This window comes from Mixophyes fleayi, chromosome 3 (assembly GCF_038048845.1).
Source record: "Mixophyes fleayi isolate aMixFle1 chromosome 3, aMixFle1.hap1, whole genome shotgun sequence".
NCBI lineage: Eukaryota > Metazoa > Chordata > Amphibia > Anura > Limnodynastidae > Mixophyes > Mixophyes fleayi.
The window spans coordinates 56,151,164-56,175,717 of record NC_134404.1 but is presented as its reverse complement, the minus strand read 5'-3'; the positions used below and the strand labels follow the sequence as shown (position 1 = coordinate 56,175,717).

General features: G+C 39.0%; 1 protein-coding gene across 2 annotated transcripts; it reads left to right on the top strand.

Annotated features, from left to right (window-relative positions):
- The first annotated feature begins 15 nt into the window (after nt 1-15).
- Nucleotides 16-15,732, top strand: ACP1 (acid phosphatase 1). Of its 2 annotated transcripts, none has more exons than XM_075201519.1 (6): nt 16-184; nt 5,703-5,776; nt 9,940-10,053; nt 11,367-11,428; nt 13,770-13,875; nt 15,427-15,732. In XM_075201519.1, the coding sequence occupies exons 1-6, from the start codon at nt 142-144 to the stop codon at nt 15,502-15,504; spliced, it is 477 nt and encodes a 158-aa protein (XP_075057620.1). In that variant the 5' UTR covers nt 16-141; the 3' UTR covers nt 15,505-15,732. The 2 variants fall into 2 exon arrangements, with proteins under 2 accessions (XP_075057620.1, XP_075057619.1); XM_075201518.1 differs by lacking the exon at nt 9,940-10,053 and adding an exon at nt 9,768-9,881.
- Nucleotides 15,733-24,554: the final 8,822 nt, after the last annotated feature.

Sequence of the window (24,554 nt, the reverse complement as noted above, 5' to 3'; positions counted from 1 at the left end):
CGGCACAATGACGTAGCTTCCAGACAGGCAATAGGCTGGTCGCCTAAGTGCCGTACAGTAGGGTCCTCCCCGTACGGCAAGGCTACAGGCAGAGTGTGAGTGTGTACGGAGAGGAGGCCGGCACTGGTCCGTGGATACAACATGGCGACGTCTGGGAACAAGTCTGTGCTCTTTGTGTGTCTCGGTAAGTGTACGGTGTGATAGGGGACATGTGTGCAGCTCAGCAGGTTACATTAGGCAACGTGTGGCTCTAACGGAAGAGGGTGCTGGGGCATGCTGGGACTTGTAGTTTCACAAGAGCTGCCAAGTCTGCTTTCTCTCTGCCGCTCTCTACTTCTCCCCCAGTAATGTTTTCATCTAGGCTCTTATGCCGAGAATGAAAAGAAGATTTAAAAGATTTTAGTGCCACGTATTGCATGGACTGATGATGTATTTCCAGCATTAGAATAGTTTGCCTTGTTGTTGAGGTCATTTTATATAACAAGATTATAGTTAGTCCAGCGTTCTCCCCAGCACCTATTTCCTGGGTGCTCCTCCAGGCTGGTTTTACTTACTGCCTGGCTCTTGGAGCCCACCAGAGTCCTATTATAATAATTGTTTCTCCTATTAGAACAGCCACAATGTGAGCACTACAGCCAGCAGTGTGTGTTAGACCACTGACCACCAGTCTGACCAGTCCTGGCAGGTGTGGGCAATGCCCTCCCATCATTTTTCATTATTCTTTAAAAGTATTACAACTGGCCCCATCCTGCTGCTTCTTATTTGCTACCCGGCTGGCAACATTTTCTGGGGAGGACACTGTACACCTTCATTCCAACTCGCACATATCTTAAAGTATAATCAATGAGTGTATGTAAACATTTACAATTGCTAGTATGTGAATGTTGGAAAATGACAATTGCACGATCACTTTTTTCCCCCCTCCTGATTTCTTGCTTATAATGTCAAGTATGGCAACCTAAGCAGTTTTCTCCTGCAGATGTTAGTCTGTGCCACTATATTTGGCTTCCTTTTTAGATCAATGAAGCAAATCCAGTTTATTTGTCAAAAATATAGTGCTAGGGTAATTGACTTCTGCTAGAATTAATCCTAGTTTGTATTTGGGTGGTAGGTAGTGCTCAAAGTGGGCTGGTATACGGAGGTATGTCATACCCACTTCTCCGACCTTCATTGTAAAACTATCAAATTCCATTCACTTACATCTTCCATACCGCCACTTCTAAATTTCTACTCCAACCGCTAGTGGTAGGGAAATTTAGATTGCAAGCTCCTTTGGGACATTGTGAGCTCCACTGATGTGAATGATTAAATCTTCTCTGTAAATCATTGCATAATATAAAAAGTTAATGCATAAGTAATATGTACATGCTGAAAACAGGTCTACTCATACAGGACCGGTACTTATTTTAATGCCAACATATTCCACGAAAATATACAGTGCAAATAAGAAAACTTTTTTTAATATACACTGAAATATATGTAATGCTTTAAAACAGGGTTGGTCATACGGCGGATGCATCACTCTGAAGCGTTAGCATGTTGGTTGACATTTAAAAAAAATAATAAAAAAAAATAATAGTGTTTGGCACAGAAACATATAGCTGAAACAGAAACCTGGTCCCAAATCAGAATCATGAAATAAATGGACAGCACTACTTTCAAAGAATGCTTACCAGCCGTCTATAAAACTAATAAGCTTTTGGAAACCTTGTGTATATATAAAAAAAAAACATGTTTAATCAGCTTTTTCATACCTCTCAAAGCTTCTGTTGGGCAGAGACATGCAATTATTATAAACATTATATTCAAGATTTTACTTGTATGATTGTTTTCTGCTTAAACATACAGTTTACAGCTCAAGAAAGTAAGCTTCAGATGACCTCCTACCTAGCTGACTTTGAAAAGTCACAGAGTACCAGAAAACCAAATACTCTGTAAGGGGAAAAAAAGTGCCATTATCACGAAGGTGGTATTGTGAAAACATGTAATGGAATTAATACATTGTAATGTATTTAGTGTAGCACATATCTGGTGGTGAGATTTTATAAAGGGGCTGTTATAAAGAGTGAGTACTGGATATATTTTATAAAACAGTGATCTAAATCTAGCTGACACTTGTAAAATATATGCTTATCGTTGATGAACAGTGATGTCATTACTCATTTTAAAAGCATTCTGTAAAGTAATGTATAACTGGAATATGACTATCACCTTATGCAAGCAATGTGGTTAATTTCAAACTGAAACCTAGTATGTGATCTGTCTAAAAGTATTTAGCTTTTGATTTTGATCACATTGCTCCTCTGTGACTTTTAATATCTTTATTTTACAGTATTGGGTACATTATTCCAATTACTATGTTGTATTGAAGAACTAGTCAGACACACTTGGTAATGGTACTCGTTAATTATATTGACGCCACTAAAAACTCACAAGTGTGACTTTCACTTGTAACGCTGTGTCAAATCTCTGACTGCGTGACTCAGCTCCGTGAAAAAATTATCACGTCAGACACGCTGCAGGAGATTTGAAAACCGATTTGCCGATCACATAACCTTACGGGTAGCATTGTAACTCCCTGGCATTGCTGTCACTTAAAGTGCTTTATCACACTGCAGAATGACATACCCTGCTGTCTACTAGCTGTTTAAGGACATTGTGAACTAGGTGGATAGTGCGTGAGTAGAGGACATTGTGTAATAACTAGGCAGGATCCTGGCTGTAATCTTGTCCTGGACGGCTGCTGCCATTCCTGGTGATCAACCAAACTGGAGAAGCAGGGACTAACAGCCCTCGGCAGTTGGGTAGAGATGACTGGACTACAGAGAGGTAGAGAGACATCAGAAAAGCAGCTTATTGTTGCTTTGGTCTGGGGATGAGACACACTTGGGGTTAGAAAAAGTGGAGATGTCGCCTATAGCAACCAATCAGATTCTAGTTATACTTTATTTAGTACATTCTACAAAATGACAGCTAGCATCTGATTGGTTGCTATAGGCAACATCTCCACTTTTTCAAACCCGCAGCTTGATAAATTTACCTTTTTGGACAGCTTCTTCCCGCGCAGCTCGTTCTCCTCCTATGTGTCAAGTGGTACCTGTATAATTAACTAATGTAATGGTGAGTATCACTATTCAAAATAAACTGGTATTGGCAAGAAAGCAGAGGAGCCAATGTATCTTCTGGAAACTGGATATGACCAAAGAACACTTGAGCAAAATTCAGAGGGTTTTCCAATTAGTGTGGTTGATTTTAAACAATCCTGGATATTAGCAACTAAATTAATTCTAAACTGAATATTTCAGACGAGTTGCATCATGTTATATTACATTTAAATGCAAAATTTGCTTTTAACCAAAGCAACCAATTGGCATTTAGGTTTTATAGTGAACGTTATAAAGCAAGTACCTGGTTGATGTGGTTTAGTGCACAGTTTTTTTCCTAATGCAATGTTAGTAAATGAGGCCTAACATACATTCGATTTTTACATATCCAAAGTTAAATAGCAGCAAATTTTGTGTTTCACCAGTAGTTTAGTGGAAACAAACTACTATTCACAAAGCTGTTCACAATGTCTGTCCAGATTCTTTTAATAAAGGTAACATTTTATTTACATTAGGTAAATTGTCTTCCTGTTCAGGCACCAAAAGTAGCACAAAAGTGTCATAGTAACACATTGCACGTAGAAATATTCACTACTGTGTTTCCTCTGAATATTAGTGACTTTCGTTTAATAGGGGAACAGAAAGCATTTAGATATGGGGGAAAAACAGAATGGGATGATAGATTCCATTAAACCATACTGTGTGGGTTTGGTTGATATGTAATTTAGTTTATAGCAAATGATTAATCTAATGCATGCGATAGGATATGGTGGAATATAGCATCAATATTGTGCAGAAGACCAAGTTAAAGATTTTCTTATAAATAACAAAATTCAGAAGTTGTAGATTTAAGGCAATAGAGGAGAGGCAGAAAATAAGTTTATCATACACTACAAATTATTTCGATTTTCAAGGAATTTAATTTTTTTTCTGGACAATTCTGAGATCATTGATCACACCACATTGGTTTGTAAATACAACCCCATTAAGCATTAAATGATAACTCTAATTACACATTTTTTTTTTTTATTTTTTTTAACCAATAAACCCCTCAACTAGTTGAATTGTAAACCGAATATGTGATTTAACCATTCACCATTACTGAATCTGAAACCTAGCCACAAAAAGCTTTAAAGTAAACTGTAAATATTGTAAGTTTGTCAACTTGAAGTGACTAGACGACTTCAGCAGTCTGTCTAACCAAGTACATTGGTAGCCTTAAATGCCCGGATTACACATTGCATTAACAAGTGATAACTGATATCAGAATGCACCAGATAGCATTTAGTGGAACTGTAGTGGGTTTGATGCTGGTATTCAAGATGTGCTAAGTCACTGCTGACTTAGCACATCTTGAATACCAGCATTAAACCCACTACAGTTCATCTGGCTCAGATCTGTACATTTTTTTTACGATAATCTGTTATCAAATACCAAAAAATGGGATATTAGAGGATGGTAAACTGTCCAATATTGCCTTACTTTGCTTCTCAAAACAGGTCTGAAAATCATTCAGAAGTTAAACCTTTTCTACATCGCATGTCACTGACTTGGATCACTAAATACACTGCTCTGTGAGCAGTAATGTATTATACCTCTCTCAGTATAGGCTGCACAGTGTCACCACTTTTACATGTCATCATTATTTGTGGGTTTCATTATTTTATCAGTTTGTTTGTTTTTAAATAAACTGCTATATCAATCACTTACATTTCTTGTCCAGTAGTGTTTGCTCTTTATGTTGGACTTTTGTCCAGGTATGCTTTTATTTACATGATTATATAGTCTGTTGGTTTAGTGAACCAATCCTGGTGCAATGGGCTATTTTGCCACTTCATATACATACTCATAGGGATATGGAATGGATCAGTGAATAACCAGTCCTGTTAATGGAGACATTTGCAATTGTATCTTGGCACCTTTATTATTATCTAATTTTGTTTGCTGTCAGTATATACAAAACAATATTGAATATCTTAAAACATTATCATGGCAGCCTCCATTCAACAAAAGCGGAGATTGCTGAACAGATGTGAGTTATTAAATATGTTTGTCGCCTTGAAATGTACAGATAGATTACGCTTGAATGGAATATTTGTGTTTTCTCGTGTTGGGCTTCCTTCCACTTTATTAGACCAATTTCAGTAGTTTTTTGTTTATAATCTAATTCTGTTTGTGTAACAATGTTCCTTCCTTCCCTGACTGATAAAGTAATTATCTCCAGTCTAGTATTAGGAAATGATAAATCTGAACAACCATGTCATGGATGGTAAAGGAACAGTCGCCTGTCTTGTTCAAAATAAATAAATCGCACACAGAGCAGGTTTATGTGAAACTAGTGCAGTGCTCCGGCATGGATGGATCCTGCTACAGGAACATATTAAAATGTACTTCAATTTATACGGTAGTGATGCCTGGTGAAAATCTGTGTGGTTCTATAGGTGTCTCCCTTGTGGTTCTCCTAGCAGTGTGTAATTATCTGCAACTAGTAACAGTGGTTCATAAACGAGTGAATGTTTGTCCCATTGGTTACTTCTAAAATTCTAAATACATGTAAAACGCTCGTCACTACTAACTTGAATTCTGCCTTTTCTGTAGGTAACATTTGCCGATCCCCGATAGCAGAAGCGGTATTTAGGAAGCTGGTAACTGATGAGGGTGTATCAAATCAGGTAAGGTTATGATGATTCAGTATACATTGGTATGTAAATAGGGGCTCTTCGACCAATATGTAATTCTTACCCCTTGGCCCATAGTAAAATAATGCCCTGCTATTCCGGCGATGCACAATCTGTCTCTAGACTCAACTCGTGGGAGCTGTTTGTAAAGTTGCTGAGTAAAATGCATCTAAAGAAGTGTATGTGCCCTAGATTTGCAATGTTATTATTATTATTTATGTAGGGTATTATTGTTTCCATTAAGATTGTTTTCAGAAAACATTTTCTGCACTTTCTTATTGTTTTGCATAGTTGAACTTTTCCGCTAAACTTTCCAAAATGTCATAGGATCTATATGTGACTGGGGGAGTTGTTGTAAGACCTGTATAATTCATTTCCTAGTTCATTGTTACAGCTGTCCCTGAGAGCCACAGAATCCGTTTGGTACCTGACACCCCAGTCACAACACAGTATTCGTGTCAATGCTATTCTTCCTCATTTGTAATGGAATCTGCCAATCTGCCATTCCCCTTCCCCTGCTCTTGGCAGATGGCAGTTCCAGGTCAGTGCAGGAGAGGCCTGTATATGATCAGCCATGTATATTGGATCTAATAGAAACAACTCAATTAGTGTCAATGGGGGACCAGGATCTTCCCACGTTAAAGATGACAATAATTTAAAAAGTAAAATGTAAAAAAAAAAAAAAAAACAATTGGGAAAAGGAAATAATATAGCTGCATTACATGACTTTACAGCCATAGCGCTCCTTTAAATAAATGACACATTTGTTATTCCTATAGGTACATTAATGATCTTGCACTAACTGTGCAAAGGTTCCAAAATGCAAAGTCTTAAATGTGCGTTTCCTAGTTGTGCCTGACCTAGTGGACTTAATAAATATGCTCGTTCAAATATGCTACTAAAAGAAAACTGTCTCGTCATAGAAGGACAAATACAATTTACATTTGGTAAACTAAAAATAGTTATTCCAGGGGAATATAATGCACCCACACCCGAGAATTTGCTTGTTCATGTTGCAGGAATCCTTCCTGTCGTGAAGTGGTTACACCAGTATAGTGTTCTATAGACGCTGTAACCTTTGTTTGTGGTACCTTCCTTTTGGCCTGAGACTGTGAAAAATATTCACTCCTTTTATCACTTTTTAACCTTTAATTTTCTAACTTCATGGATTATCAGGAAATGTATTTATTCAGGAATTATTACTACTGATCAACACACAGTTCTCTGTCCAATAACAAAAGAAACGTTGGTCTAATACTGCTGTAAATGCAGCTAAAGGAGCTTCTTCCAAGTGAGATTACTTGGGGCAGTCTCTACCAGCTTTGTATGGCGGACACTGCAGTTTTCAGCCGCTCTTTGGGATATTGCTGGTCCTTCAGGTTGGGTGGGGATTGTTGGTGAACAGCAGTTTTCAAATAATACCACAGATTCTTGATGGTATAGAGGACGTAGACACTTCAGGACATTGACTTTAGTTGTTCTTGTTACTTTTATATAAATTTTATCTGATTTGCTCTCTAATTTGACACATGAGTTCCAATCAATTCTATAACCTCTTGGTCAGCGGGGCCCAAACCCAGCTCTCAAGAGTTACCAACAGTTCATGTTTTCAGGATTTCTTCATGCACAGGTGAGTTAATCTATTTGACTGGATCAGTGATTGCCCCACCTGTTTCTACAGACAGAAATCCTGAAAACATGACCTGTTGGTAGCTCTTGAGGACTGGGTTTGAGCACCTCTCTCTTAGGGCAACTGATTTACTTAAGTGTTTCCTAGCAAAAGGGGTGAATATTTGTGTGATCTTTTTTTTTTTTTTTTTTTTTTTTTTTTTTTTTGTAATTTATTAAGAATGTGCTTTAAAGTTTTGGGGGGGGGGTTTCTTTTTCATTTTTTAGTAAACAATAAAAAGTGGCTTTTGTGTTTTATCAGTGGCAGAAATTATTTTTTTAAATCGCTTTAATTCCATGATGTAAGTAAATATAAAGGGAAGAAACTGCCAAAGGGTTTGAATACTTTTTATAGCCACTGTATATATTATTTAGACCAGGGGTTGTCGACCCCTAAGAGCCAAAAAATATCCATAGATGCGACATAGAGCCAACTTTACCTTTTATATATGTGTGCATATACACAGTATAAACATGTGCATACACAACACACATACATTGAAAATATAACATCATTTACAATATTTTGCTAAGTGAAAAAGAAGATATCCAGCAGAGGAGGGTTCAATTTGCAGTCTCTCCACAGTAGCTCACGGTGCTTCTGTATCCACAATCGCTGTGGAGGGATCTGTTGAAGTGGGAATGAAAAAAAAAAAAGTCATAAATAGCCAACATGCCCCTCAGACCTCTTCACATTTCCACCAGATCTCATCACGTGCCCCGTACATACACATCAGCCTCTCCACATGCTATGAGATCGACCCACATTCCCCATACGTGCCATCAGCCTCCTCTAATGCCCCTTATATACCATCAGACCTCACCAAATGCCCATCAGACCACTAAACCTACCCCATCAGATCTCCCCACATGACCATGAGCTCAACCAAATTTTATTCATTTTAACAATATGCCCCTTACTTACTTTTCACACAGCAGCTGGACCCGTGAAGAAGGGAGAACACGCTGCACTGTCTCCTTTTTCTCTGATTGGAGTGATTACACACTGTGTCCTCTCTGCGTTGTGCAGAGGAGGTCACATGAGCCGGAGTCGGCGCTGTATGGGGAACGAACTGCCCCTACCAGCACCTGGAACAGCTGATCTGCCCTGTCAGCGTTGCAGCCACATTTCCCAAGTCAAGGGCCACATGCGGCTCGGGAGACGCGGCTTGGCCACCCCTGATTTAGACTTTAAACAATTTGATGCAATTAAAATCTGTTCTATTTTGGACCTTGCTTGAATCTGTTGCATCACCCTGCTATTTTCATTAGATTTGGTTGAACCACAATATTACCTCTTTAACAATAAGAGTGGTGTCCTATTTCCTCCACCCCAAAAATTATGGCATTCTCCTACCTAGAATCGCCCACACCTCTGTTTTTGGGATTTTTTTGGTGGGATTTGAATTTTTGGGATTTTCTCTTCCGTTTTTGCCCTGTGATTTTGTGATTTAATAATCATAATATTTTTATTTATATAGCACTTTTTCTTCCCATTAGGACTGAATTTACTTTATATTTTTTTATACCATATATTCTATATATTTCAGTTGTAAAGTAGATGAGGAAACCTAAGGAACAAATTACTTACGAATCGGAATGTGAATACGCAAGTAATAATGCATTCTAGTTTGGTAGGAAATGCTGTTTCCATGCCACACGTCAGTACTCTTAAATGGGGAACGGTTATTTACCGTGTCCCTGTTCGAACAATCTGTGTTCAAAAGTGACCTTGTGCCACCACCCTAAGGAATACATTAATTCAGTTTGCAAACTTAGATGGCGCTAACCATTATTTGGACAGTTGCCGTTTTCGATCCGGTATCACTCAGGTTTTTGTATTGAACAAACCTTTATTTTGAACATATACTCCATATAATGCTTTTAAGTGAAAACTATCCTTTATTTTGTCCTTTTGATGCTTTGGTTTGATTTTCAAAAATGTGTATCCTTGTTACATTATAGTCAGAGAAAGTGTACTGTGAATAGCAAACATTGTCTTATTCTGGAAGGCTGAGCACTGATTGTAAACACTTCCCTGAGCACTATATCGCTGGCAACAGGCTTTTCCAAGGGTCTGACTTGGTGCACATGTAGCCTGTACACAGTGGAGGCACCATGTTGTAGGCTGCACCCATCCTGCAGAATCCAGTCTCATTTCACTAGGAACCACATTGTCATGAATATGTACCAATATATCCTGCCTCCACTATGTGTAAGCAGCAGGTACCCTTTAAGCTGCCCTTCTCCGCTGGAAGCCACATTTACATAAATGAGTGTGTTGCAGTAAAATAGAGCTGTTGTCTTTTCCTTCTAGTGGAGCATAGACAGCGCGGCTACATCTAGCTATGAAATAGGAAACCCACCTGATTACCGTGGCCAGAGCTGTATGAGGAAACACAGCGTTACCATGAGTCACACTGCCAAACAGGTAACGTACCTCCGCTCCATCCTTTATTCAATCCTATCCATTATGTTTTGTGTTGCAGTGGTCGATAGACAGCGCTGCTACATCTAACTGGAACGTGGGTTGCTCCCCAGATTCAAGGGCCGTAAAGTGCTTAAAAATCCATGATACCGAAACATCGCATAAAGCACGACAGGTATAGGACAGTACATTTTATTCTGAGTTTCCGACATCACCTATCTCTTCATACACCATTCAGGGAGGGAAGCCCTTTCTGTTTGTTTCTTACAAAAAGGGATTTCCATTTTCGGATAGTGCCCTCAATGGGCGGCACATTAACCACTAGGGTCTATTCTTTGTGGGAAATCGTCACCTTTGATCGCTGCAATGGTGAGTCCTCCAGAAGCTTGGAAGCCTGGCGCTGCAGGGAGAAGCTGAGACGGCCTTCAGGCTTCTGGAGCGCCGTATTTCAGCATTTACCTATGTTGATGTTAAACGCATCTTATCTACACATTTAGTTTTTTTATCGTCTATATTTGTCTAATGTAAATATTTTATAGATGAATGTATAAAATGTTCTTGATATTGGATTTTACCTGGTTTCTATGATGGTGCTAGTAATACTTTGTACACTGCCTTTGTTTCCTATTTCTTCCCCATAATGCCTTTATTTTCTCCATAGCTCTCCTATGGTGTAAGCTGTGATAACCACCTCATTGTACAATAGCTTGGAGCAGTGATGAGATGTGGTTGACATAATGGGGGCCACGGTTTAAACTTATTGGGTGGGGTGTGGCCAGGTACAGAAAGAGAGAGCAGGCAAAGAGGTTACAGACACAACTCTCAAAGCCAGTTCCTAATCAGCACAGAGTGATAACATAGCACTGTACAATTTTGCAGAGGAGTATTTTGAGGATAGTGTCCTTATAAGCTAACGCATAGTCACAGACATCCCATATAATGTTCTTTTTCTTGGTGTGATCTGTTTGTACATGTAGATAATGTTCTGGGGGAGGGGGGCTTGGGAGCTGACCCTAGTTTACAAAGCACAGCATGGCTGAGATGCAGGAAATTTAGGTTTGTTTTTTATACCCCTAAATCCATCTTTGTAGGTGCAATAAATGATCCTAGAGTTCTGGCAAAGTGTACGTATGTTTACTGCGCGAAGTGGCGTTTTATGGAGTAGCAGTAACTGATGTGAGATGGGTAGAATGGAGGGCATTCCTTGCCAGTTAGGTATTGGTCTCACCAGTATGCCTTGTTTTGTGATGTGCAGCAATAACGAAACATCAGTTTGCAGAGTGCGAGCATTGATATGATGTAATGAGGGGAGAGGGAGCACTTTAGGGGTGTCTCTTGCTGTTAGGGGTGCTCGACCATTTCTACTCTGCAAAAGGGCTTCATTTCGGCACCAGCTCTGCACTGGCAGTAACTCTGTGCTGGCAGTCTTTGTGTATAATCCTGTATTTTAATTGGAACATTACTAATTTAGTATTGTTTTACCTGCAGATCACAAAAGATGATTTCCTCAGCTATGACTATATACTATGCATGGATGAAAGTAATCTAAGGTTAGTACAGTAAAGTTTATCCTCTTTATATATTATGTAATATTTTCATGGTTCGTTTTATATTTGAGTCATAATAAGCATATCCCACCACTGTCCCTGGTTTGCATGGAGAGAGCCATCAGTCACTGGAACTTTTTGAACTACTGGAAAGGTAAATGCATTCCAGAATGTACTTTATATGCAGGAAGATCTAAAGCAGAAGTTGTCCCTCCAGCTAAGCCAGGCAACCATTAAATCTGCACATACCAAGTAGAGATTTTGCCTTCAGCTGCCTTGAGTCCACGTTCCAACATTAGATTGTCCAACAATTTTGCAAAGTCTGCAGGTTCTACAGGTCACTGTGCACAGTTGCTGGGCTCCGGTACTGTGGGATAGACACTGCAGCATTCTGCTTGATTCATAGACTGCTTTATGTAAGAAATAAAATAACTTTTATTAAAGACCCCTGTGAAATACCTCTCCCCTGATACCAAACTGTCCCAAAAAAATGTCATCGTTGGTTAAATGTTTACTGTACACGTTTCAGCCCATAGACAAGTTTGATATTTGTATTTGTTTTTGTATTGCAATCTGAAGAGCCTTTGTGTCCACATACGACCAAATGTAATGCGCCTCATTGGATGTTAAACAAAATCTGCTGAACTTTTATTTTCTGCAGGTAAATGTCTATACAGAACTTAAGTTTTGTCCCAGAAAGTTAGTTATTGTAGAACAAAAGAGAAATGCTGGTTCTGTTGTCACTGGGATATGCTCTGGGGGGTTCCTACACTGAGTAAATATGCTTGGGCTAGATGATTGTAACCTATCAGTGGATAAACTTGTATTTGTATATGTGAGTGAGCACCACGCAGGAGGCATTACAGCGAATAGGCTAATACTAGGGTGCATATAATAGAGCCATTTGAACCCTTGAATTGAGGCTTGTGCCAACAAAAAGTTTCTACATGTATGTTAATGCTTTCCACTAGATGGCATTATTTTGCTGATGTTTATTTCTTGTATATTCCAAATTTGGTTGTAAGTTAAGTAATGTTGATGAGCTTGCTCTCCCCAAGATCACACAAGTTTCATTTATTTAACATTCAATTGGATTTCTCAAGCAGTTGAACAAACTCTTTATGGCAAGGTCTAAGTACAGGAGATATGCAGTGCAGTAAACAACATATTCCATAAAGGAGATGGTTATTTAAGGGATTGACCATTGGGACTGCAAGCTATATACCATTGATATAAAGGAGCCAGAGTAACTATCCACAGTGCTTTTACAGAGTGTTTTTTTAAAAATCTTGGAAAAGAAAATGTAGCAAATAATCACTTAGTACTGTTGTATGTAAACTGTGACTTGGTGCTGTATGTGTTGGTTTTCTAAATTACAAGTGAGAGAGGTTTGGGCCCATAGATTGCAATCTGATGTTGCCTGCTGCAAAACAAGGTGGTCTTATAGCTACATATTTAATAAAATAATTATTTATAGGGTGCAGCGCAATATACGCAGTGCCTTGAAATATTTCGGGGGAAAAAACAACAAAATAAATATTTTTTTATTGGGAGCAACACAAGTACTGGCTGGGAAATACTAGGACACAGAACCCTGCGCCTTCTGATCTGAGGGCATGAATTTTAGCATGGTCCTGTTTGTATCTTTCATGATGGATCCTCTCTCTCGTACTAGACTGATCAAAACCACCATCTAGTTGCTACAGAAGACCGTACCATCAGTACCTTGCTGTAATCAATTTGTCAGACCAACCATTGTTTTAGGAGTTCAAATTATGCTGACTGTTTGGATTCAATCCTTAAAATCCCTCCTGAAAGCGTACTTGTTATCTAACTATGCTTTCTATGAAAAGTACGCTGAAACGTGACTGCCATTAGCGCACACGTTACTTGGATTTTGAATCTGTTCTGAAAGGTCTGCACATATTTGTCTGTAGTGCAGCACGATACAGAATAATGCGCTACCATGCCATGTGGCCTTTCAGTTGCTTCTGTATGTCAATGTATACACAGCTAGTATATTGCTCACTTCTCTGTTTTTATGCAAACCAGTTGATTGGAAAGAAGGGTTTTAAAGGGTATTTGTGATCTATAAACAACATATTTTGTTGACATACTAAGCAGTTTACATCAAGTAACAGTTAATTTGTTGCAGCTACCTATGGAAATATGTCAGGTCTCTTGCCATAGACCATTGGTCTCCTTAAAACTGCAGTACACGGCATGTTTACATTTCTTGAAAAATAATTGCTTCTTAGGTAAAACACTTACTGATGTCATCTCCTCCCACATTTCTGTTTACCAGTTGGTCCAATTCTTTGTCCCTATTCTTTTTGTCTTGCAGAGATTTAAAACGTAAATGTAGTCAAGTGCAAAACTGCAAAGCTAAAATTGAACTTCTTGGAAGCTATGACCCTCAGAAGCGGCTTATCATTGAAGATCCATATTATGTAAGTTTTTCAAACTTTATTTTAAATATTGTGTAATTTTGCAATTATTTCATGCTGTGCAATAAGTAGCAGTAATTAAATATGGATGGTGGGGTCAGTTCTTTTACGGTTCAGAACATCGAGATAACTCATGTCTTTTGCGATTGCATTTTTTTAAATCCAGTATTTTTATCGAAATTTTTTAAGATATAAACATACTAAACAACAAAAAGAAAAGAAAAACAATCGCATACATATCGGAATTAAATGACGGAATTTACAAGATTACATTAAAGCATAATAATAATAAATGTGCTATATTCATTCAGGATCATACATCGTAAATGCTTATACATAAGTATGTTACACATGCAGGGTTTATTACATGGACTCAGATACTTATTATAAGAACTGCGGTAGCCATACATTTAAGTAGATAGAGCATCTGTACTAGATGACATAGGATAGAATGGAGACTCTAACCATCTGTACCATATATTCTCAAATTCCTTCAGAGCCTGTCTGCTAGTATAAACAAATCTCTCGTGCCTTATGGTGGTATTGACCAGTGCCTTCCAATTTTTAACCGTGGGACTCGTTGGGGCCAACAACAGCCTCGCTATAAAGACCTTAGCCAACATCAATAACTGTGAAATGTACATTTTTGTCAGTTTATTAACGTTCCCCTTCAATCGGTGAACTAAGAGACACTTCAATAGCGATTGCATTTTAATAATAATAATAATAATAGTAGTAATAGTTGTAGTAGTAGTCGAGCTTTCAGTATAGGCCACAGTCTAAGTCTGTGGTTCCCAACTCCAGTCCTCCATTCTCCTTTCACCATAGCCAGTCGAAGTGTTTTATATCCATGCTTGAGCACAGGTGGTTGAATCCAAAAGGCCAGGGCACTGTTTAAGTCACCTGTACACCAACCACAGATATCCTTACAATCTGGACTGTTGGGGAGAGGGTGGTGGTTTGCGTACTGGAGTTTGGACACATTGGTCTAAGCTTCTGTATCCATCTACCAGTAATGTTGCTAATTAATACTAGAACTATTCGCATCAAACAATGATTGGTGGTGTCTAATGTTACATTCCCTCTCCCAGGGGAGAGGAGGCACAGAGGAACCTGTTTTTGGTTTGTTTTCTGCTAATTGCACAGGGCACTTTGTAATAACCAATGTACAACAGGTTCACTTTCCAAAGGACTTATTTTTAAATAAAGGGTATTTTTATATTGTTCTCTTAAAGGTCATTCATAGAGCACAAACCCCAATTCCCCCCACTGCATCTTTTTCCCGTGAGAGAGCCTGTCCTGTATCGGCGCTGTATGTAAATGCTGTAAGTCACATGGTCTGTTAAAGATGAGAAGCATCTTTGGCACTTACCTGGCCCATGTGTTTTTTGTATATACCCAATAAACAGGCTCTATCCACTTATGTTACATTTACTTATTTGGTGGACTTAGAAATGAGTAACCTCATTCAAATAACTCTAATATACTTTTTATTTTATTTCAGTAAATGAACTGTTATACTGTTTTGTGACTTTTTTTCTTCTTCTATTACAGGGCAGCGATGAAGATTTTGAGACCGTCTACCAGCAGTGTATTAGATGCTGTAAATCATTTCTGGAGAAGTGCTCCTAGTACTGTACAGAAGTCCTAGACCGTTAAAGCTGTATCCGTTGTGTTATGACAGTACATGAATCTTTTAGTCTTGTATTTTACCACGGAACAAGGCCTGATATATAATTTATACACTTTCCTGCCATACTTCAGAGTTCTTCAGAATGTTAAATTCAATGCACAATACTTGTTTTAATCAGGCATTAGGTTAATGAAATAGAAAATAAAACCAGTTTTAATTTAGCAGAACTTTATCTGTGTACTGTGTCATTTGTACTTTTGACTCCTGAAACTATTTTTATTTATTTTAGTACATGGTTAAATGCTGAAACTTCTTCTTTTATTCTTAAATATATTTTATTGAGATTTAATCAACAACATTTTTGAAGTGGGGGAGGGGCAGAAAAAAAAGAGGAGAGTGATCTGAAAAAAATACCATATGTTGCCCATTTTATGTTTGTAGAAAATCGTCCATTTAGCTGAGGGGTCAGGGAACTTTATTATCTTTTACCCCAAAATATTTTTAGATACGCCGACGTTACCCCCTTGATTTGAAAGGAAGGAAATCATATATGTGCCTCCATAGTTTTGTTCCCCCCCCCTCTCTTACTTCCCTCACCCTATGTGCCTCCATAGTTTTGTTCCCCCTTCTCTTACTTCCCTCACCCTACGTGCCTCCATAGTTTTGTTCCCCCGTCTCTTACTTCCCTCACCCTATGTGCCTCCATAACTTTGTTCCCCCTTCTCTAAATTCCCTCACCCTATGTGCCTCCATAGTTTTGTTCCCCCTTCTCTAAATTCCCTCACCCTATGTGCCTCTGTTATTTTACTTACTTTTCTATTGACTTTTTCTCTTTTTTTCTTCTCTGTTCTTCTTGTCTTGTGTTCTTCTGCCGCTGCTCCTCTCTGCTCCCCACTGAAAATGACTTCGGGCGTGATGACGTTACGCCCGACATTCAGTGGTAGAGAGGAGGAGAGGAGACTGCTGGGAGCCACCGTGCGGTCATGTGATTGAAAAAAAACAACACATGATTGCCGGCGGTGTGTCTCGGCAGCATTACACCCAAGAAATTCATTTTTACCCCATTTGAGGTAATTTACCCCAGTTCCTCGACCACTGATTTAGCTGATAGGCAGGTACATATTAGGCCTAGGTTACATCTAGCAATCAATGTGTACATTCCCAAGGGATGGATGCAGGGTCAAGTTAGGGAGGGGGAAAATAGGGAGTGTTTGTAAGGGTATACATGGGGGAATGGGCTGGGCTGGTTCTACCATCTCATTTAGCCGTTAATCCTCTATTTCTAATAAAAATAAGATCCTAAAAATCCTTGGGGAGTAGAGGCTTAAGTGGGGGCCTCATAGTATCCGAGACTGGGGAACCAGATAAGGTCTTACTTAATTGGACGGTCATGCAAGATACTTATTATTCAAGTTGATATATCTGCCATATTTTATTAATTTCTGCAGTTCTAGCAGGAGGTTCAGTTTCCAGTTAGCAGCAACTGAGTATTTTGGCGCATTAAGGCTATGTCCCATTAGTGCGGTTGTCTATTTGGGAGTGTCATGAAGGGAGTGCTGATATTCCTTATCACCCCATGGATGTCTTGCCAAAAGCTATGCCAGCTTCTCTTTATCTTGTCAATACAGGTTTCTTTGTTCTGAAATTAATTAAAACCTTTCAATCTGATTTGCAGGTGTACCCTGCTGTAGATGTGTGTGAGCTGTGACTAATTGGTGAAATAACAAGATACAATGAAATATGCAGACACTCGATCAATGCTCACATTTTGCTAAACTCCTACACTAAAATGCTGTTATTTTCTCATTTAAAGCACTTTATGATACAAAAAAGCCTTAAAGAAAAGGGTGTATATTCCGTGGAAGCTCAAGTTTACTCTGGCCACAGTTTTTCCACCAAACAAGGATACACTTGTTTTCCAATGGTCCTGCACTTCTGAATTATTAAAAGAACTGCCCCATTTTCTGGATCTAACCCCCACAGTTAATGGATCATTATTCAGGGTGTGGATCTGAAGCACAGCTGTGACAATGAAGACTAAAGAGCATCCCAGATATATGTTAGTGGTAAAGTAACACAAATGCGTACATTGTGGAAAGGGATATTGTTTTCTATCCTAAGTTTTTGGATGTAGGCACTGTTGGTTCATTTATCAGGAAGCTTCATGCAACTTCCTATATGCTGTCTAGAAAAGGTCATCCCTAAAAAACTCTCTCCACAAACATGTATACAGGTGAGAGAAGTCACGGAAGGCCAATAATCACAATGATGGAACTACAGAGCTCCGTAGCTGATACTAAAGGTGCACCAGTCCAAACATATAATGAAAGTTCCTCTTTTAGCAGAACAATGATTTCAAATACAACACCAAGCGTTGGCGTGCCTCAAAAATGAATAGGTGAGTGTCCTCTCAATCCAATTGAGAATCTGTGGGAGGAAATTGGGGCATACAAGCATTATCTGATCTAATTTGAGCAGCCTAGAGCAAATCTGCTTGGAAGAAGGGGTCAAAATCACTCCCGGTCGTTAAGCTGGTACGCAAAAGACTTAAAGCTGTTATTGCTGCAAAAGTTGGGTCTGCAAAAAATTTAAATGTAAGGATTAAAATACACATTAAAAACATTTTGAGTTTTATCAGTGTAGGATTAGTTGTTCAGTAGATCATGGACCTCATTACTTCTGCAAGGTATTGTATTCCAGGAACCAATGTATTAATAATAGAGATCTCTGGATTGTGACAAGACTGTCACTGTTTGGGATGTCACTTTATGTAAGATATATATTTCCTAAGTGATGGTTTTTAAATTAAAATTTGGGGTGGGGTGGACATTTCTGTGGTTAACATAGATCATTTTATAGTAATACCCCTCTAATGTACTGGCTGTGTCTCCCAAGCACAACAGTAACATACATAGAGGGGACAGGAGTCACTAAGACAAGCAAAAACAAAAAAAGGAGTAAATTTGCACCTTAGCAAAACCATGTTGCATTGGAGGGGTGGTAAATGTAATATGTGGGGTCTGATTTATAGTTGGGGTAGATCATGTCCTAGATCAGGCCTGCGGCCCTCCAGGTGTTGTGAAACTACAAGCCCCAGCATGCTTTGCCGGTAGACAACCAGTTGATAGCTGGAAGGGCATGCTGGGACTTGTAGTTTCACAACACCTGGAGGGCTGCAGGTGGGACAGGCCTGTCCTAGATCAACTTCAAATTTCAGTGTACAAATATAGCTATCAAAGTATTTGTGTGCTACATGAAAAAACAGCCAGTATTTAACTTATGTGAAAAATAATAAACTAATTTGCACCCCTCTTCTTCTTTTTTTTTTTTTTTTTGCTTTCCTTTCGTTAATGAATCAGGCCCAGGGTGTCTATTTACTCCTATCAATAGAGTACATTTATCCAAGGAAGTAGATCTGCAGCTAGTGATGGGAACTGGCTAAGGGGAAAAATTACAATTCATAGAACACACATAATGTGCAGGTCGTTTATAACAGCAGACAATTGTAAGTAATCCCAATAATGACCCCATAGCATTGGCACAAGGTGCCAACTTACAGGAACAACAGAAATAGTTTGCAACAGTCCAAAAGCCCATGTACACCAGATTATCCTCTGCCCATGACAGATAAACATGATTGGAAGTGCAGTTTTATTTTGCTTCTTAATAGGGCTGTATAGGGGTATAGCTACATTGGTTGTTTGTGTTACATGCCACAAATTGCATCTTTGCATATTGTGCAACTGTTTGACTACAAGTTATCCATTCCTTTTTAAGCTTTTGCCCTACAGTTTAAACTATTTAGTGTGGTTGTTTGCTAAATGAAGAGCTTTCTAACAAAGATATAGGAAGCTGTGACACACTGACTGTTGTACTGTTTGTCCCTAGTATACAGTCATAGCCAAAAGTTTTGAGAATGAAACGAGTGTTGGTTTTCACAAAGTTTGCTACTTCAGTATTTTTAGACCTTTTTGTCAGATATTGCTATGGTATACTGAAGTAAAATTACAAGCATTTCAATAGTGTCATAGGTTTTTATTGACAATTACATGTTTATGGAAAGAGTCAACATTTGCAGTGTTGACCCTTCTTTGTGAAGACCTCTGCAATTCGCCCTGGCATGCTGTCAATCAACTTCTGGGCCACATACTGACTGATGGCCGCCCATTCTTGCCTAATCAGTGCTTTGAGTTTGTCAGAATTTGTGGGTTTTTGTTCGTCCACCCGCCTCTTGAGGATTAGTTATCACTTTTGCCTTAAGGCAAGGTGCTCCATCATGCTGGAAAAGGCATTGTTTGTCACCAAACTGTTCTTAGATGGTTGGGAGAAGTTGGTCTTGGATGATGTTTTGGTACCATTCTTTATTCATGGCTGTGTTCTTCGGCAAAATTGTGAGTGAGCCCACACATGAATGGTCTCAGGATGCTTTACTGTTGGCATGACACAGGACTGATGGTAGCACTCACCTTTCCTTCTCCAGACAAGCGGTTTTCCAGATGCCCCAAATAATCTGAAAGGGCATTCATCAGAGACAATTACTTTACCCCAGTCCTCAGCAGTCCAATCCCTGTACCTTTTGCAGAATATCAGTCTGCCCTTGATGTTTTTCTTGGAGATAAGTGGCCTTCTTGACACCAGGCCATCCTCCAAAAGTTTTCGACTCACTTTGAGTGCAGATGCACTCACATCTGCCTGCAGCCATTCCTGAGCAAATTTGCACTGGTGGTTCCCTGATCTCCAGTTGAATCAACTTTAGGAGATGGTCCTGGTGCTTGCTGGACGTTCTTGGGGGCCCTGAAGCCTTCTTCACATCTTTTGAACCTCTCTCCTTGAAGTTCTTGATGATCTGATAAATGGTTGATTTAGGTGCAATCTTACTAACAGCAATATCCTTGCCTGTGAAGCCCTTTTTGTGCAAAGCAATGATGACTGCACGTGTTTCCTTGCAGATAACCATGGTTAACAGAGGAACAATGATTTCAAGCACCACCCTGCTTTTAAAACTTCCAGTCTGTTGTTCTAACTCAATCAGCATGACAGTGATCTCCAGCCTTGTCCTCGTCAACACTTTCACCTGTGTTAACAAGAGAATCACTGACCTGATGTCAGCTGGTCCTTTTGTGACAGGGTTGAATTGCAGTGGAAATGTTGTTTTTGGGATAAAGTTCTTTGTCATGGCAAAGAGGGAGTTTGAAATTAATTGCAATTCATCTGATCACTCTTCATGACATTCTAGAGTATATGCAAATTGCCATCATAAAAACTGAGGCAGCAGAGTTGTGAAAAATAATATTTGTGTCCTTCTCAAAACTTTTGGCCATGACTGTAAATGTCTTCATCACACAGCTCCATAAGTTTATACTCTGCTGTATGTTATTGTTATTCTAAGGTATCTAGTATAAAAAGTTTTAGGGCACTGATGTCTGTCTCTCTCCACACTTCCATGTGCAGTGATGTGAATTTTCTTGCATTCCGTTGAACATCAACCTGCTGATCATGTATCAGTTGCACACAGTGGTACTCCAGGTGTATAAAAGTGTAAGGATTAAAATGCACATTAAAAAATATTTTGAGTTTTATCAGTGTAGGATTAGTTGTTCAGTAGATCATAACTCCTATAATAACATGCCATATATAACTCCTCTCTGATCAGATCTCCGATAGTCACTGCATAGACATAGACAATCAGTGATATAATCCAAACTGTCATGAATCAAGTCTCAATTAGTATTTGAGGAGTGATATCAGAGATTTCAGAGCTCTTGTAATAGGTTTAGAGCTAGACGGGAATCATGGTTAGGACTAGTTTCTTTTTGAGAGTAGAACTAGGGCTAACATTCTTGTGCTAAAGTTGGGGCTATAGTTAAAATGAAGGGTTAGGACTATGATTAACCATAAACATAATTTTGATATACGCTTAACTGTTCTTGTATTGGGTATTGCTTTTGATCCTGAAGATAGTGTAATTTTACCAATGTGTTTATACAATCACCTTGGGTAAGGAGTTTGCTAAGGTGCCTCGAGATGTTGCTTTCTGCCAGTTCTGTGATATGTTCTCAACATCTCTCTTGAGTGCGGCTTTTGTTCTTCCTGCTCAAACACCCACCCTCCCAGACTTCTGTTTTTTGGCCAGGGTTGTAATAGGAACGACAGAGCCCCAGAAAAATGTGTGTGCACCCCCCCAGCCCCCTACTTGTTGAGTGGGGCCCTAGTAAAATCTTTTAGATGCAGCTTTAACAGAGCCCTGTGTAAAATGGTGCACGGAAGCCGCTAGCTAATAGTGTATAGTGATCAATGTAAACACTGCACTAATGCCAATTTTCATGCGTTTGAGCAATAGTTTGTCAGGCTGTGAGAAGTCTTGATCTACCATACCCTGTGATTAAGATGTGACAATTATAGCTTGTCAATGTAATATCTTTCCCTGTCATCTTGAGCAATATATTTAGAATCATCAATACAATTACCTTTTATATTGTTATAACTGAATCTGAAGATTAAGCCATCCTAATTTCCTCAGAGGTTTTAGATTACCTTGATGTACAAAATGTATGGTATGCTTTTTATATATAAATAAGTATTGAACACATCAACATTTTTCTCAGTAATATATATTCAATGTGGTTATTGTAATGAAAATTTGCACCAAATATCAGCAACAACCTTTGCAATCCACACATGCAAAGAAATCAAACCATAGATCTCCATAAATGAAGTTTTGTGTAATAATGTGAAATTTTTTTAATACTTTGTACAAAAGCCTTTGTTGGTGATGACTGCTTCAAGACGCCTCCTATATGGAGAAACTAGTCACATGCATTGCTCAGGTGTGACTTTGCCCAATTCTTCAATGCAAATAGTCTTCAAATCTTGAAGGTTCCCTGGGCTTCTTCTATGAACTCTGATTTTTAGTTCTTTCCATAGATTTTCAATTGGATTCAAGTCAGGTGATTGGCTGGGCCATTCTAGCAGCTGTATTTTCTTTCTCTGAAACCAATTGAGAGTGTCCTAAGCAGTGTGTTTGGGATCATTGTCTTGCTGAAATGTCCACTCTCATTTCATCTTCAGCATCCTGGTAGATGGCAGCAGATTTTTATCAAGAATGTCTTGATACTGTGTGCAGAAAAACAACCCCACACCATGATGTTCCGACTTCCAAACTTCACTGTTGGTATGGTGTTTTTGGGGTGATGTGTCATTCTCCTCCAAACATGGTGTGTATTATTCAGGGCAGGGCTGGCAAATTTTAGCCCGGGGGGGGGGGGCAAGACTCAATAGCCTATTAGGAACATTTTAAAGACAAAACATGCAGGTGGCCCAGTGACCCAGCCCAAGCTAGCCCACCATGGGACCGGCCTTCAATATTTTTTCCCTGTGTCATTTCACATTATTCCACAAAACTTAAATTATGGACATCTATGGTTTGATTTCTTTGCATGTGTGGATTGCAAGGGATGTTGCGGACATTTGGTGTAAATTTTATTACAATAGCCACATTAAATAAAAATTTACTGAGAAAAATGTTGATGTGTTCAATACTTATTTCACCCGCTATGTATGTATGTATATACTGTATATAGATTTGTGTTTTTCTTATCCAATATTGTTTTTTTTAAAAATAATGATAAAACCTCAGTTTTTAAACCCATATACCCACTGTAGACTTCCCATGACGTGTCTCTTTACCCCTTTCCATTAGTGTGTATGTATAGTAGGACAGTCTCTACTTTCACTTGTATGTGTTCAATATTCTGAGAACACTTAGCACACAGTATCATATACTAGAGATGGGCGGGTCCGGTTCTCCGAGAACCGAACCCACCCAAACTTTGGGTATCCGAGTACCGAGCTGAGCAGCTCGGTACTCTCCCGCCCATTCCGAATCCAAATCGAGGCCGAACGTCATTGTGACATCGTCGGATCTCGGGGCTCGGTTCTCGCGATACTTCAACTTTATAAATACACGCCTCCACAGCAATCCATCGCCATTTGACAGAGGGAGAGAGCAGGGTGTAGTCATAGGCTAATTAGAGCAGGGACAGAGAATACAATATTGTTCTTGCAATTGCTCTAACCAAAATCACTAGTGCAGAGAGGAGGATAGAGGTTTATTAATTTTTCTTCATATTTGGCACTCCCCAGCGCTTTTTGGGTGTCCCCCATAATTGTGCATAAATATTTCTGGCTGTCAAAAGTCATATCTGTCAGCAGTATCTACTAAATAATTTTTAGCACTCCTCAGTGCTTTTGGGGTGTCCTCCCTAATTGTGCATTAATATTTCTGGCTGTCAAAAGTCATATCTGTCAGCAGTATCTACTAAATAATTTTTAGCACTCCTCAGTGCTTTTGGGGTGTCCTCCCTAATTGTGCATTAATATTTCTGGCTGTCAAAAGTCATATCTGTCAGCAGTATCTACTAAATAATTTTTAGCACTCCTCAGTGCTTTTGGGGTGTCCTCCCTAATTGTGCATTAATATTTCTGGCTGTCAAAAGTCATATCTGTCAGCAGTATCTACTAAATAATTTTTAGCACTCCCCAGTGGTTTGCGCTCAGAATGGATTCAAAGCAGTCCACATATGATCTGAATGAGCAACCAGGTTCTGTCACCAGTCCTGATGTTAGTGTTCCCAGTACGTCATCTGGCCAAGGCGATGTCAAACAACAGAGTGTTTTCAAATTAGTGCAAAAAACAAAAACCAAAAAAAAATTTACTGTATTGAAGCGAAAAAGAAGTGTAACTGAGCAAAAGTTAAGTGACGATAAAAAAAAAAATTGCAAGCATGCCATTCTACACACGCAGTGGCAAAGAGAGAATGAGGCCTTCACCTTTGGCTATTAGTGGCAGATCCCAAAAAGTTACCCAGCCTACAATTGGTGCACAACTACTGTTACGCGTCAAAGCCGAGCTGCAAGATAACAGTGAGGCATTACAGGAGAATATTTGCTCTGATTCACAAATGACAACAATCCCTGTGGAGAGTCCATCCAACAGTGGGATGTCTAATCGTGAGCATTCTGCTGATGTGTGCCTTAATAGCCCGAGTGT